Source organism: Panicum virgatum, chromosome 4K, assembly GCF_016808335.1.
Source record: "Panicum virgatum strain AP13 chromosome 4K, P.virgatum_v5, whole genome shotgun sequence".
Lineage (NCBI taxonomy): Eukaryota > Viridiplantae > Streptophyta > Magnoliopsida > Poales > Poaceae > Panicum > Panicum virgatum.
In genome coordinates, this window is record NC_053139.1 from 37,566,847 (window position 1) to 37,579,180 (window position 12,334).

At 46.7% G+C, this 12,334-nt stretch overlaps 2 protein-coding genes across 2 annotated transcripts; one reads left to right on the top strand and one right to left on the bottom strand.

Annotated features, from left to right (window-relative positions):
- The first annotated feature begins 996 nt into the window (after positions 1 to 996).
- LOC120703828 (3-ketoacyl-CoA synthase 11-like) lies at positions 997 to 3,267 on the top strand. The gene is made up of 2 exons (XM_039988017.1): positions 997 to 1,191; positions 1,355 to 3,267. The coding sequence occupies exon 2, from the start codon at positions 1,356 to 1,358 to the stop codon at positions 2,919 to 2,921; it is 1,566 nt and encodes a 521-aa protein (XP_039843951.1). The 5' UTR covers positions 997 to 1,191; position 1,355; the 3' UTR covers positions 2,922 to 3,267.
- Positions 3,268 to 4,717: 1,450 nt separating this feature from the next.
- Positions 4,718 to 11,340, bottom strand: LOC120703829 (serine-threonine kinase receptor-associated protein-like). Its single transcript, XM_039988018.1, has 7 exons — positions 10,959 to 11,340; positions 8,490 to 8,625; positions 7,632 to 7,713; positions 6,841 to 7,016; positions 6,594 to 6,731; positions 6,367 to 6,506; positions 4,718 to 5,428 (listed from the first exon to the last, which is right to left on the bottom strand). Exons 1-7 carry the CDS (start codon positions 11,074 to 11,076, stop codon positions 5,202 to 5,204), a joined length of 1,017 nt encoding a protein of 338 aa, XP_039843952.1. The 5' UTR covers positions 11,077 to 11,340; the 3' UTR covers positions 4,718 to 5,201.
- Between the last annotated feature and the right edge of the window lie 994 nt (positions 11,341 to 12,334).

Sequence of the window (12,334 nt, forward strand, 5' to 3'; positions counted from 1 at the left end):
GCAGCCGTTGATCCTTGCACGCGCAGAATTTCTTCGTCTTTTTTTGCCAAAGAACGCGCAGAATTTGTGCAGGCATAATTGCATAAACCGTTGCGTAAAGGGTTGTCTGCTTCGCACTTTGGCCCCCCACTTTTGCAGAAAATTTTGTGGCATGGGAACAAACAGGAAAGACACGCTTTTTTCATGGAACTTGTGCCAAATTATGGGAAGCTATTCCCTGCAATTTTGGCAATCGGTCCTACCTGTTTTGGAATTTAAGTTGTTTGAAATATTATTTTGTTTGAAATTTGATGAATTGGAGTTGAAGTGTCTAGGTTGCTTTATTTATTGTTGTTTCAAGCGAAACTACAAACTATCCGGTAATTTAAGTTTAGTATAGCTGTCAATTATCATTGAGGTGAGAAGAGCATGGTTACATTTGATAGCTTAATCGACTAAAATCCTTAAAAGTATATAAAAAGCAATTGTTCTTACTTAGAAGTCATACACTCAAAAGACTAAAATCGAGATCGAAACTTTTGTAAGGCTTACTAAATGAACAAGATTCATCTTAGGGAGATGAACAAGATTTGGTCCATCAGTGCCGTGAATACGAAGTGATCGCCTCCTATACAATTATGCGAGCTATTTTTTTAACCAAACACACATGTGCATTTACAAAACAATTCCTATACAATTGGGCGAGCTATTTTTTTTTTAAAGAAACACACATGTGCATTTAGAAAACGATTTCTATATATATATATATATATATTTTGGTAAAGGAGATTTCTATACAATTAAGCGAGCTACTTTTTTATACAAAGACAAATGTGCATTTAGAAAATGATTCCTTATGGAAACATGCCTTGGTAAAAGAAGTTGGTAAATATGCTCAGTTGCCAGCTCAGAAATTAGCTTGCAAAGAAATGATCCTTCATGATCGAGATTGGAATTGAACAATTTAGAGGGGCAAGGGAAATTTTTCCTCTTCTCCGGCCTTGTCTTCTCCGTTTGTTCATTTCGCGTGGCCTCCTTTGGCCCCCTATTAAACCACCGAGCTGGGCGCCTCCCCGTGGCGCTCGCGGCCGCATTAGCGCGGAGATCGAGAGACAAGAGAGGGAAGGGCGGCGGCTTTGCCGGCTGAAGCCTTCTCCTCTCCCCTCCGCCGCCGCCTCCCTGCTCCACCCCCGGAAACTAATCCCTCGCCTGGTACGCGCGAAAGCCTCCCTCTTTCTCCTGATTAGCCAGCCGCGTTAGATTTAGATTCTCTTGGGCGTTCCAATCTGAGACCTCGATCCGGAGATCCAGAGTTTCTTGCCTGAGATCCTGGCATTTGGGATTTCCTGACGGGCATCTTTGTTTTTCTTTTCAGAATGGGGACATCGGCGGCGGAGCCCAATGCCGCGCCCGCGCCGCCGGCCGCGGAGCCGGCGCAGCCGCGGCGGCGGATGCCGGACTTCCAGCAGTCGGTGCGGCTCAAGTACGTGAAGCTGGGGTACCACTACCTCATCTCCCACGGCATGTACCTGCTGCTGTCGCCGCTCATGGCGCTCGTCGCCGTGCAGCTCTCCACCGTCTCCCCGCGCGACCTCGCCGACCTGTGGGAGCAGCTCCGCTTCAACCTCCTCTCCGTGGTCGCCTGCTCCACGCTGCTCGTCTTCCTCTCCACGGTCTACTTCCTCACCCGCCCGCGCCCCGTGTACCTGCTCGACTTCGCCTGCTACAAGCCGGAGCCGGAGCGCAAGTGCACGCGCGAGACCTTCATGCACTGCTCCAAGCTCACCGGCTCCTTCACCGACGACAACCTCGAGTTCCAGCGCAAGATCCTCGAGCGCTCCGGGCTCGGCGAGGACACCTACCTGCCCGCCGCCGTGCTCCGGGTGCCCCCCAACCCGTGCATGGACGAGGCGCGCAAGGAGGCGCGCGCCGTCATGTTCGGCGCCATCGACCAGCTGCTCGAGAAGACCGGGGTCAGGCCCAAGGACATTGGCGTCCTCGTGGTCAACTGCAGCTTGTTCAACCCGACGCCGTCGCTGTCAGCCATGGTGGTGAACCATTACAAGCTGAGGGGGAACATTGTCAGCTACAACCTCGGCGGGATGGGCTGCAGCGCCGGGCTGCTGTCCATCGACCTCGCCAAGGATCTGCTGCAGGTGCATCCCAACTCGTACGCCTTGGTGATCAGCATGGAGAACATCACGCTGAATTGGTACTTTGGGAACAACCGGTCCATGCTCGTGTCGAATTGCCTGTTCCGGATGGGTGGTGCCGCCATCCTGCTCTCGAACAAGCGGTCCGACAGGCGGAGGTCCAAGTATGAGCTGGTGCACACGGTGCGCACGCACAAGGGCGCCGACGACAAGTGCTTCGGCTGCGTGACGCAGGAGGAGGACGAGATTGGCAAGATCGGCGTGTCCCTGTCCAAGGATCTGATGGCGGTCGCTGGCGATGCCCTCAAGACCAACATCACCACGCTGGGGCCACTGGTGCTCCCGCTGTCGGAGCAGCTCCTCTTCATGGCCACACTGGTTGCCAAGAAGTTGCTCAAGATGAAGATCAAGCCGTACATCCCCGACTTCAAGCTGGCCTTCGAGCACTTCTGCATCCACGCTGGTGGCCGCGCGGTGCTGGATGAGCTGGAGAAGAACCTGGAGCTCACTGATTGGCACATGGAGCCATCGAGGATGACCCTGTACAGGTTTGGCAACACGTCGAGCAGCTCGCTCTGGTATGAGCTGGCGTACTCCGAGGCCAAGGGGAGGATCAGGAAGCGCGACAGGATCTGGCAGATCGCCTTCGGGTCCGGGTTCAAGTGCAACAGCGCCGTCTGGAAGGCTCTCCGGACCGTGAACCCGGCCAAGGAGAAGAACCCCTGGATGGATGAGATCGACAACTTCCCGGTGGATGTTCCAAGGATCTCAAAGGTTGGCAACGCGTGAAGAACACTGGCTGTTCCCAGGTGGCAATTGGAGTTGGTCATTGTCCGCTGCCAAGGCAGAGGTTTAAGCTTATGATCCCATCGTTCGCGCTGTCAGTTATTGGTTTCAGTTGAGTAGCATGGCATCTGTGTGGAGCACTTGAAGTAGACGATTTGATTAGGTAGAGGGTGTGGTTTCTTCGCTAGGGTTGCCTGAATGTCTGATATGTCCAGTTTATTCAGATTGGGGAAAGCAATTGCTTTTCAGTATCGGTATCACATTCTTTGCCGCCTGATCGAGATGTCTCAGTTGCAGGCCCAGCTGATACTTGAATTCCCCTGTTCAATTGATTGATCGGTTCTGTCCTGATGAAAACCTTCTAGACTATCATCGTTTGGCATTGCCAAGGTGGTTGTGGGGGAGGTGCTGAGCGTGATGTGCCAGTCGTGCGTGGAGGATGCGATGATTTTCCAAGAAGCGATCCCCCGTCAGCTGTTTGTGATGTGGATCTGAGCTTTGCTCGGGTGGTTTTAGGTGGAAGCGCCTGTCAATCATGCACTCATGCTTGTAATCAATTGTCCAAGCTGTCGAACTATTGCGTGATGGCCTGTCTCTGCACTATTTTGAAGTAAAATGAAACCGGAGTTGACCACGTGATCTTGGCATCACTGGATGCTCTTTACGTTTACACAGGAAATTCGTGCTCTGTCAGAGCCCAGTAGCACCTAAGAACAATGCGTTTCATCTTCGTGGCACAGGAATTTGGGCATGGAACACGCACATCAATCCAGCCTGCAGCCAAGCGTGCACTACACAGGGAGTCAGAACCTCGGTGAGGTCCTCGGACCCCGGGCTCTCGTCGCTCTCTAGGTCCCCCGTGCCCGGCATCTGCATCCAGCCGATTTGTTGCTGCCTGGCGCGCGCGCCTGCATCTGTGGCTGCAGAGGCGTGAGCTCCCAGCTCCGGCCGCCAACCCCATCCTGACATCCTGAAACGCCCCCTCCTGCTCCTCTCGTGGAAGCGGTGCTGGCCAGGCTGCCGTCCAGGCGCGCCGCAGGCAACGGGATCGGTATCCAGCGGCGCTTCCCGTCTGCTGTTTGGTGCAGGGGGCGACGCAGAAGCCTACAATGTCCTGTGACACTGGCACCACGTGAGGCCAGTACAAGACGAGGCACCGAGACAAGGTCATGACTGCAAGGTTGTCCATTGCAGTGCCCATTTTTCTTAGAAACAATTTGCTGTGTGCGTTTAGTTTAGACACTCAGATCTGAGGTTCTTTTCTTTCAGGAAAGGGGGAAAAAAACTGAAGCTGTAGACCATTATGGTCCAATACTAGTACCAGGGTACCGCATACAACAGGTGGTCTGGCGCCAATCATGAGATGGCCATGAACAGTGATTCCACATGCACGCCGCGGCCGGAGAAAAGGCCCATCAGATACACGCAGCCATGGGCCGGTTCACATGGCGGGGCATGTGACGCGATTCCTTTTTGCGAAACGCCGTGACGAGGACGGACTGCTACGGAGTACCATTCTTGCACAACATGCATGCGCCAATGCCATCTTCTAGAAGACCCCGAGAAAAAGTATCTTTATGCGATACAGGAACCAATTGCGACCTTAGATGCGAGACCAGTAACATGCGTGCAAATACTGCTGCAGGTTTCGCGGATCTGGTCACCGATCAGCACCGCCGCACGTTCCGAGCAACCATAACAAGAGCATGTCACGAATAGAGAGAGCCATCAGAACAGGAGGAACCTTATCTCACTTGTCGAGCAGCACGACGCTACTGAGCCACTTCAGGGTGAGGAAATGTTCGGCAACCTCGGAAGTCGGCATTCAAACTAAAAAGGCCACAAAACTTACAGGTCAATGAAGCCCTCATGCATTGTATTGTACGGACTAAAAAACGGCGAGGAAAATATGGGTCAACACAACCACGGTTACCAGCGGCAGTACAAAATACTCAAACCTTTCTGAACGCAGACACGGTACCTAAGCTACCCAACTTGCTTTTTCTCTTGGTTTATTCCCAACACTAAATGCGCTATGCTGATATTGTCCTATCAAAGCGAGGGCTCCATACAAAAACCCACCACCAATTGCTCACGAAGGGATAGATATGGTTTCCCCCAGTGCTGTGATGATGACACGAGAAGCCAGGCTATCCTTGGATTGCAAACAGGCCTTGATGATGACTCGGAAGGGAGAAACTGAATATGCACGGCGGCTCTGATGGCAATCTCTTCCCAATACGAACCAAGCACCGCTAAGCACGCCAGAGATGCGATACAGTCCTACCCCTCGGTCTGCCCCTCCTTGGGGATGTGGAAGCCTTCGATCTTGGTTGTAACCTCATTCACCCCAGCAGTTGCCTTGCCATTGGCCGCCTCACTGTCATCAGCATTAGGGGGGCTAAGCTGCCAGATCCGGATGGTGCCATCTTCTGACCCTGATGCATATGATTCACCACCAGGTGCGAACCGGACGCAGTGGACTGGACCGTGATGCCCTTTGTTACAAGCTGCATATTAGAAGAACATTCATCAATTCATTTGGCAAATGTAATGAAATGAAACAATAAATATCTTCCTTAGAAATACCAGAGATCGGAGGAGAAATCACTAATGTACAAAGAACATTTCTAAAGACAAACCTTAACCACAATAAAAGCTCTTCAATTTAAGAAAAATATTAACAGGACACAAATGCCATCAAGATACTATCTACAATTATTTACCGATAAAAAATATTGCAATTTAAGGAAAATATAAAACAGAATACAAATGCCATCAAGATACTGTCTAATATTTCTCAATAAACCAAAATTAAAGCTATTATCAAGTGAATATAATCAAAACTATTTGAAAATACTAAGTGATTCAGGGTGTCAACTGTTGAAAACTCCTGCAACACTCCCAGAGTTAATCATTGCCACATTAATCTATGAGTGTATGTGCCAGTGGTAATCAAAGGGCGAGTTTGGATTACTTAGAAGCACACAATTTTTTGCTTCACAGCACTATTGTACTACTGAAGGGCGGGCCTGGTGCAGCGGTAGAGCCTACCGTCTGTAACCGGAAGGTCCCGGGTTCGAGCCCCAGCCTCTGCACATTTGTGTGGGTAAGGCTTGGGGCTTAAAGACAACCCTTCCCCAGACCCCGCACAGTGCGGGAAGCCTACGGCACTGGGTACGCCCTTTTTTAGCACTATTGTACTACTGACTTGTGGGCTAGGAATGGCGTTGAGGCTAAAAATACCGGAATATAACTGACAATTACATCAAAACAGTGAAAGACAGAGTAACAGAACATAATTGATAACACAGCAATACAGCATTCAAAGCTAAACAAACATGCTATGTTATATGCTGATCTTTCTATTTGTATAGGGCAATACTACACCATGGGTACTATGGCGCAGGTATTGTGAATAATTAAGAAATAAAATAAATAAACTTACTTATTTCTTCACCAGTGAAGAAATCAAATACATGAACCCACAAATCTTCTCCTCCAGCGACAAATTTACTCCCAGACTTTGGTTCAAGTGAAGCTGACTCCACATTGCAGGGCATATCATAGCTTTTAACAAGACCAAAGCTGTTGAAAAAATAAAATAAAAATATCTGTTGGAAAAGGATCGATCAATTAAAGTTGTTAAGAAAAATGATGACTTCAAGAACTTACTGATTTGCATCCCAAAATTTTACACTTGAGCCATCAGCTGTAGTGATGAACCTGCCATCCTGGCTTACTTCTGCACTAGTGACAGAAGCCTTGGTTTCAAGAGTTTGGACAATTTTTCCAGTTCTCACATCCCATAACCTGCATAGAGCCATACAAATTAATTAAGAGGAACAAGGCTGTAGTAAACCAAAACGGCCAACCAGTGTACATGTTTTTATTAACTGAGGCATATCTTTTGTGCACACACCTTACTCCACCCATATCAGTGCAGGAACTCAATATAGTTTGGTCACTATGAAGCCAAGCAACAGTTCGGACAGAACCAGGTGATTTGTCAAGCTCTCTTGGAGCTGCATCAGGGCGGTTCATGTCATACACACGCAAAGTCTTCTCCATGCCTCCAGTGAGTAACAGGTGGGTATCCTGCAGCGTATTTGGCGATTGAGGACTTGAGGTCAAGTTCAAAGTTATTAACATAAAGGGCAGCACTAATCGTGTAGAAGAGCATGTAAAAAATACATCTCGAAGAATCAGATGTAAAGCAGTTGCCCCAAGCCAAAAAACCATATGATTTCACAAATTGATTTCAATTTGTACATACATATCTGTTGGCTTTAAAGAAAAAAGATGAAGCAAATTCCCCTGTGCTTTTTCGGTAGCAGTGCCAGATAATGGAATTAAAAGGGTAGGCCATGTGAAAACAAATAGCTCTATAAACATGGAACTAAAATGGCAACTAACTTGGAACAGGAGTATAAAGTAAAGCAGGCGAACAAATACTACTGATAAGTAAGATGCGCCCAAGGATATAAACAAACCATATTACCATTATGTTTTTCAGATGGTCAATAATTGCAGTAAGCATAACATATTAGAACAAGCTTTAAGGTAACTGACCAACAGTTAACTTAAAGCACAATGCCTAATCATATTAAAGAAATTCTATAAAAAAATTCTGCACATCATTTCTAGGGTGAAACAACACTCCTTAAGACTAAAACTGACAATCATGTTTTGGGGACAAGTAACAAGCATTACCTCAGAAAAGGCACAGGCCCGTACTATATGCTTGTGTTCAAATGAATGTAGCTCATCACCAGTCAGTGCATCCCATACTTTACTGGCGAAACGGTATAAATGATAGTTACTAACAGAGAAAATTAATAGTGGGAATGGACATTGAAACATGTCTTGTAGTGGATATGGTATAGAACGTACACCTGCCCATGGACACACTTTCATGCAAGCTTCCCAATTAGGCAGTTATCGTTTTGCATGAAACAAGGATATTATATTGAACTAGCAAAAACCTATTTAGAACCACCATATTTGCTAACCCCAGTTGTGTATGATCCACAATGTTCCTCAATAGATTATGGTAATTAAAATGGTAAATCACTTACCACCTAAATCTTAAGAAAAGATTACACCCAATAATTTTTCATGGTCCTTTCACTAAAATTCTGCAATCCTAATCGATTGTTGCGAGATTTTATATAGCTATTATATACTTCTGATCTTATAAGATGCAAAACAAGAACAAAACAAAGATGCAGTGTTCCGCATACTCATTGTAACCTATGTTCATATAATAGTTGGGCAAAAAAGGATGTCTAGTACAGGCTACAAATTAATGACAAATCATTTGTCCTAACCAAACACATTTTGGTACAAACATGCACTGTATACATATGATTGTGTTCAGAGTTACTAGCATATCAGATTAGCACGATGAAAACGAATCTAACTTCATGTACAGTAATACATGTCTTAATGCAAACCAAGAATGCATTTATAGAAATTATCCATCAAATAAACATGATTTGATATGGTAATCAAGATGGATCCAACTCTCTACAAAAGGAAATTGAACTTCGAAAGGCAAGAAAACCATACGCTGAGAAGTCAGCAGATGCAGATGCAGCACGCAGAGCATTTCTGTCAAGACAACAGCTCCAAACAGCTCCTTTATGACCTTGAAATGTCCCAATCCAGTCACCGGTCTCACCATTACGAAGCATTGGGTTTGTATCTGCAGAACAAACCAAATGGCAAAATATTCATTCAATAGCTAGCAACATAACAAAAGGCAGATATGATTGTCCTACTGCAAAGTTCACTAGTATAGAAACACTCAATGCTGGCTGACGTAGGACATGCACACGTGTCCGAGGAAACAAAAACCTTCAACATGTCCACCAGCTCCCTCTCTCATGACACGTGGGTCTGATTCCTTTTCGAATGTTGCTTGGTACCATGACCTAGCGTAGTATCTATCCATTCTCTTCCCCAATGCATAATATCCAGTTGAGGCAAAGTGCTATATAATGCTTAGTTGCTTACAACAAAGAACACATAACATAAGCTAATTACTAATGTTTCATCTAAGATACTTTTCAATATATCATTCATAAATCAATCCCAATGCCTACTACAAAAAGCAATTGCAAGGAAGCTCAAATGTAGACCATAAATTCTATCCTTACGAAATGGGGGTGCATCTAATATCACAAGGGAAATGGGTATTTCGTAAGGAAGCTCAAATGTAAACCTTAAATGAGGTGAGAATACTCCCAATGAATATGATATGGCAATGATACGATATGACAATATAAAATTACCCATATGGGGGCAGGGTGTTGGTACGCAAAAGCTGGCATGCAATCTGTTTTCCTACTTGTATAGGGTTCAGAAATTAAAAAAAAACATGTATTATCTTCACCATGAACCTATAAAGCAAGATGCCATTTGGTAATCCATGTATTGTTATCCACAACCAAGATGCACACACATGTCTATTCCCCCCGGCCCAAAAAATAAGTCACCCTAGGAATTTTAGGACAAATTAACAAGGTAAAATGACCATGTTTGCCCCTGTTTATTATCCATATTAGGCATTAATTGATTCTTGCATGCATATGCACTTTCTAAATAGTGTAAGATGACTTGTTTTTTGGGACAAATTTTGAATCCTAGAAGGTACTTAATACCCATATCCGTTTCTGTATCAAGCTTTTAATATTCTGTCCATGAATATCTAACCATTTCATTTTGTTTCCCATCCCTTGTCAATGTGGTGTTCAAAACATGAAGCTATAAAAAATGCTGACTTGTACATAGTGTTGATTTAATAATTGTACATAGTGTTGATTTAATAATACTCATTTAAACTGTCATAAATTAACTATTCATGCAAATATCTAGTACCAGAAATATCATTGACAAGCTCTAAAGAGGAACCCATGTGCAATTATGATTCATAAGTGGCCAGCACCCAGCAATAGGGCTTCTAAAAGGAATTGTCAAGATATTGTATAAACTACAAGTTCACACATAACTAATTCATCCTCCAATTGAGTTCAATACTGCAAACTTCAGAAGTTCAGAAAAATTGCACCACACCAACCCAAATACCTTTAATGATAGCATCGGATAACTAACATTACACATCAAAAGCACATAAACATAAGGTTTCAATTGCGTATTGCTGTCACCACACCAGCAACACAAATTACATAATATCAGCACCCTTCATAGACATAACCCATTGGAGGCTACTTGAGCAGATGAATGGAAGGAACAAGTAGAGGTTTGATATACCAACATAATGTGGAGTATAGGGGTATAGGTGGAGCAGGAAAATCACAATGAAAATCAGAGAGTGGGGCTGATAACAGAAACACTTAAAATGTCTTATTCTCCAGAAGTCAACCAAATAGCACGTCTAGCCGTTACAGTCCATACCACCAAGTGCCCTGTGCCTAAACGACAAAGCGGTTGCCAGGTTCAAATAATCAGCGAATAACACTACACGCCAACCCAACGACCACCTAGCGCTTTAAAACATGGCTAGAAGGAAAAAAAAGGCTCGGACATGCCTAGATTGGCAATCGATTTTGCCCATTTGACTGTGGATGCTTTCCAGAAAAAGGAAACTATGGTGTTGTGTCGTTTGAACTCTCCATTTCTTAAATGATGGATTCCTTACTAAATTGATCAAGACAGGTATGTAGCACATTTAGTGAAGCAGTTCAAAAGATCAGTGTCCAATTCATGCAGGACTAGAGGTATAGTTTAGAAAAATTTAGACCACGAGCCAACCAAACTACGCGGGTAAATCATGATGGAACTATTATGCCACAAACTGCATACCAAGTTACCAACCAATTGATCCATCAAGTTAAAACTAATGGTGTCGAAATCATCACTTAAGCACACGCAGACATATACAGTCTAACCAACATCTCGTAAACGCATATAGCTAACAGGAGGCCATCGCGTCACAAGCAACAATCCGATCCAAACCAATCACAAAACTGAAACGAAACTACATCGCTCGGGAGTGGATGTAGGGGACTCGCTTACCCTTGCTGGCGCTGATGAGGAAGTAGCCGTCGGGCGTGACGGGGCTGTAGAAGAGGTCCACCACGGGCCGCGAGTGGCCGTGGCACACGAGCGGGATCGCCACCTTCTTCTTCTCCATCGCTGCGGTCCGGTCCCCTTCCACCCGGTGAGAAATCAACCCTAGCACCTGGCGACGATGGCCCCGGAATGCGCCGCCCCTCGCGCGCCCAAACCCTAGCACTCCGATCGAAGAAGAGAGAGAACCCGCAAAAAAAAATTCGGGCGATAAACCGGAGGAAAAATCGAATGGAATCGCGCGGATCGGCACGCGGCGGGGCGATCCGGATCCTGAGGGTTGGATCTGTACAGGCGCTTTATTGGGCGGGTCCGGATCCTTGGGCGAAGAAGGGTGGGGGAGGGGTCAGGAACCCGGGCGCCGTGCTTATATACGGGGAAAGAGATCCGCTGCAGTTCGGCAGCGGACCACTGACAGGTGGGCTTGCATGTGTGGGACCCACGTATCTGGGACACCACTGCAAGCCACTCAACTGCAGCGGATCTCGTTCGGACGGCGGATCCCTTTCCGAAGCGGCACGCGCTCGAGCGCGGTCGCAGCGGGACGCGGACTGCGCGAGTGGGAAGCTGTCGCCTTGTCGGGCTGGGGTCGTCGTGAGCCGCTGGATCATCGTCTGACGGTTCGGATTTTCTTCCGTGATCGTTTCGGTGGGCCGAGATGTACTGCCATCGTGTGGGCCGTTTGCTTCAGAGATGATGGTGGGCCGGGTAGTGTCCGGAAGAGGACGTATTATAATTTGCTGGGCCTTTTCCTATTTCATAAAAAAAAAATTCATCTTCCCCTGGGCTGACGGCTGGGCCTCAGGACTCACCTCGGCAGAGAACTCCAGTGAAGATTCATTCATGTTATGGCGAAACCGAAATCGTCGGAAGAATTTCCAAAAGAACCAAAAACATCATTGATTAAGAAATTTTATTATTGTTTAAACAAAATCTAAGTGTGATGAAGTTCGAACGTGACGACTGAAAGAGATTGCATATGGCATGTAGGAATTAGGATGCAGTTGCGTGCAGAACGACGTAACGATAACTGAGTAACAGAGTTCACTCCGCAGGTGCTCTTCCTGCTCGGCCCCGTGGGCCCCATGCCGGCTCAGAGACCGCCAAGCAAGTAGTTGCGCAGCGCCCTCACAAGAGCGGCGCCGGCGGCGGCGAGCGTGGGGAACCGCCGGGCGACGAGGGACAGCATGGCGAGCGCCGCGCCGAGCAGCCAGAGGATGAAGGCGAGGAGCAGGTGCTCGGCGTTGCTGGGCGCGGCCTCCCTCAGGCCCAGCTGGTGCGTGATGACGATGGTGCCGAGTAGCATGAGGATACGCCCGGAG

Excerpts from the sequence above, each read along its gene's own strand:
- LOC120703828 (XM_039988017.1), top strand. The coding sequence starts at position 1,356 with ATGGGGACATCGGCGGCGGAGCCCAATGCCGCGCCCGCGCCGCCGGCC.
- LOC120703829 (XM_039988018.1), bottom strand. The coding sequence starts at position 11,076 with ATGGAGAAGAAGAAGGTGGCGATCCCGCTCGTGTGCCACGGCCACTCG. Across the intron at positions 7,714-8,489 it reads GCATCTGCTGACTTCTCAGC|TAAAGTATGGGATGCACTGA; the intron begins GTATGGTTTTCT and ends CCGTTTCGCCAG. Across the intron at positions 6,507-6,593 it reads AAATTTTGGGATGCAAATCA|CTTTGGTCTTGTTAAAAGCT; the intron begins GTAAGTTCTTGA and ends TTTTTTCAACAG.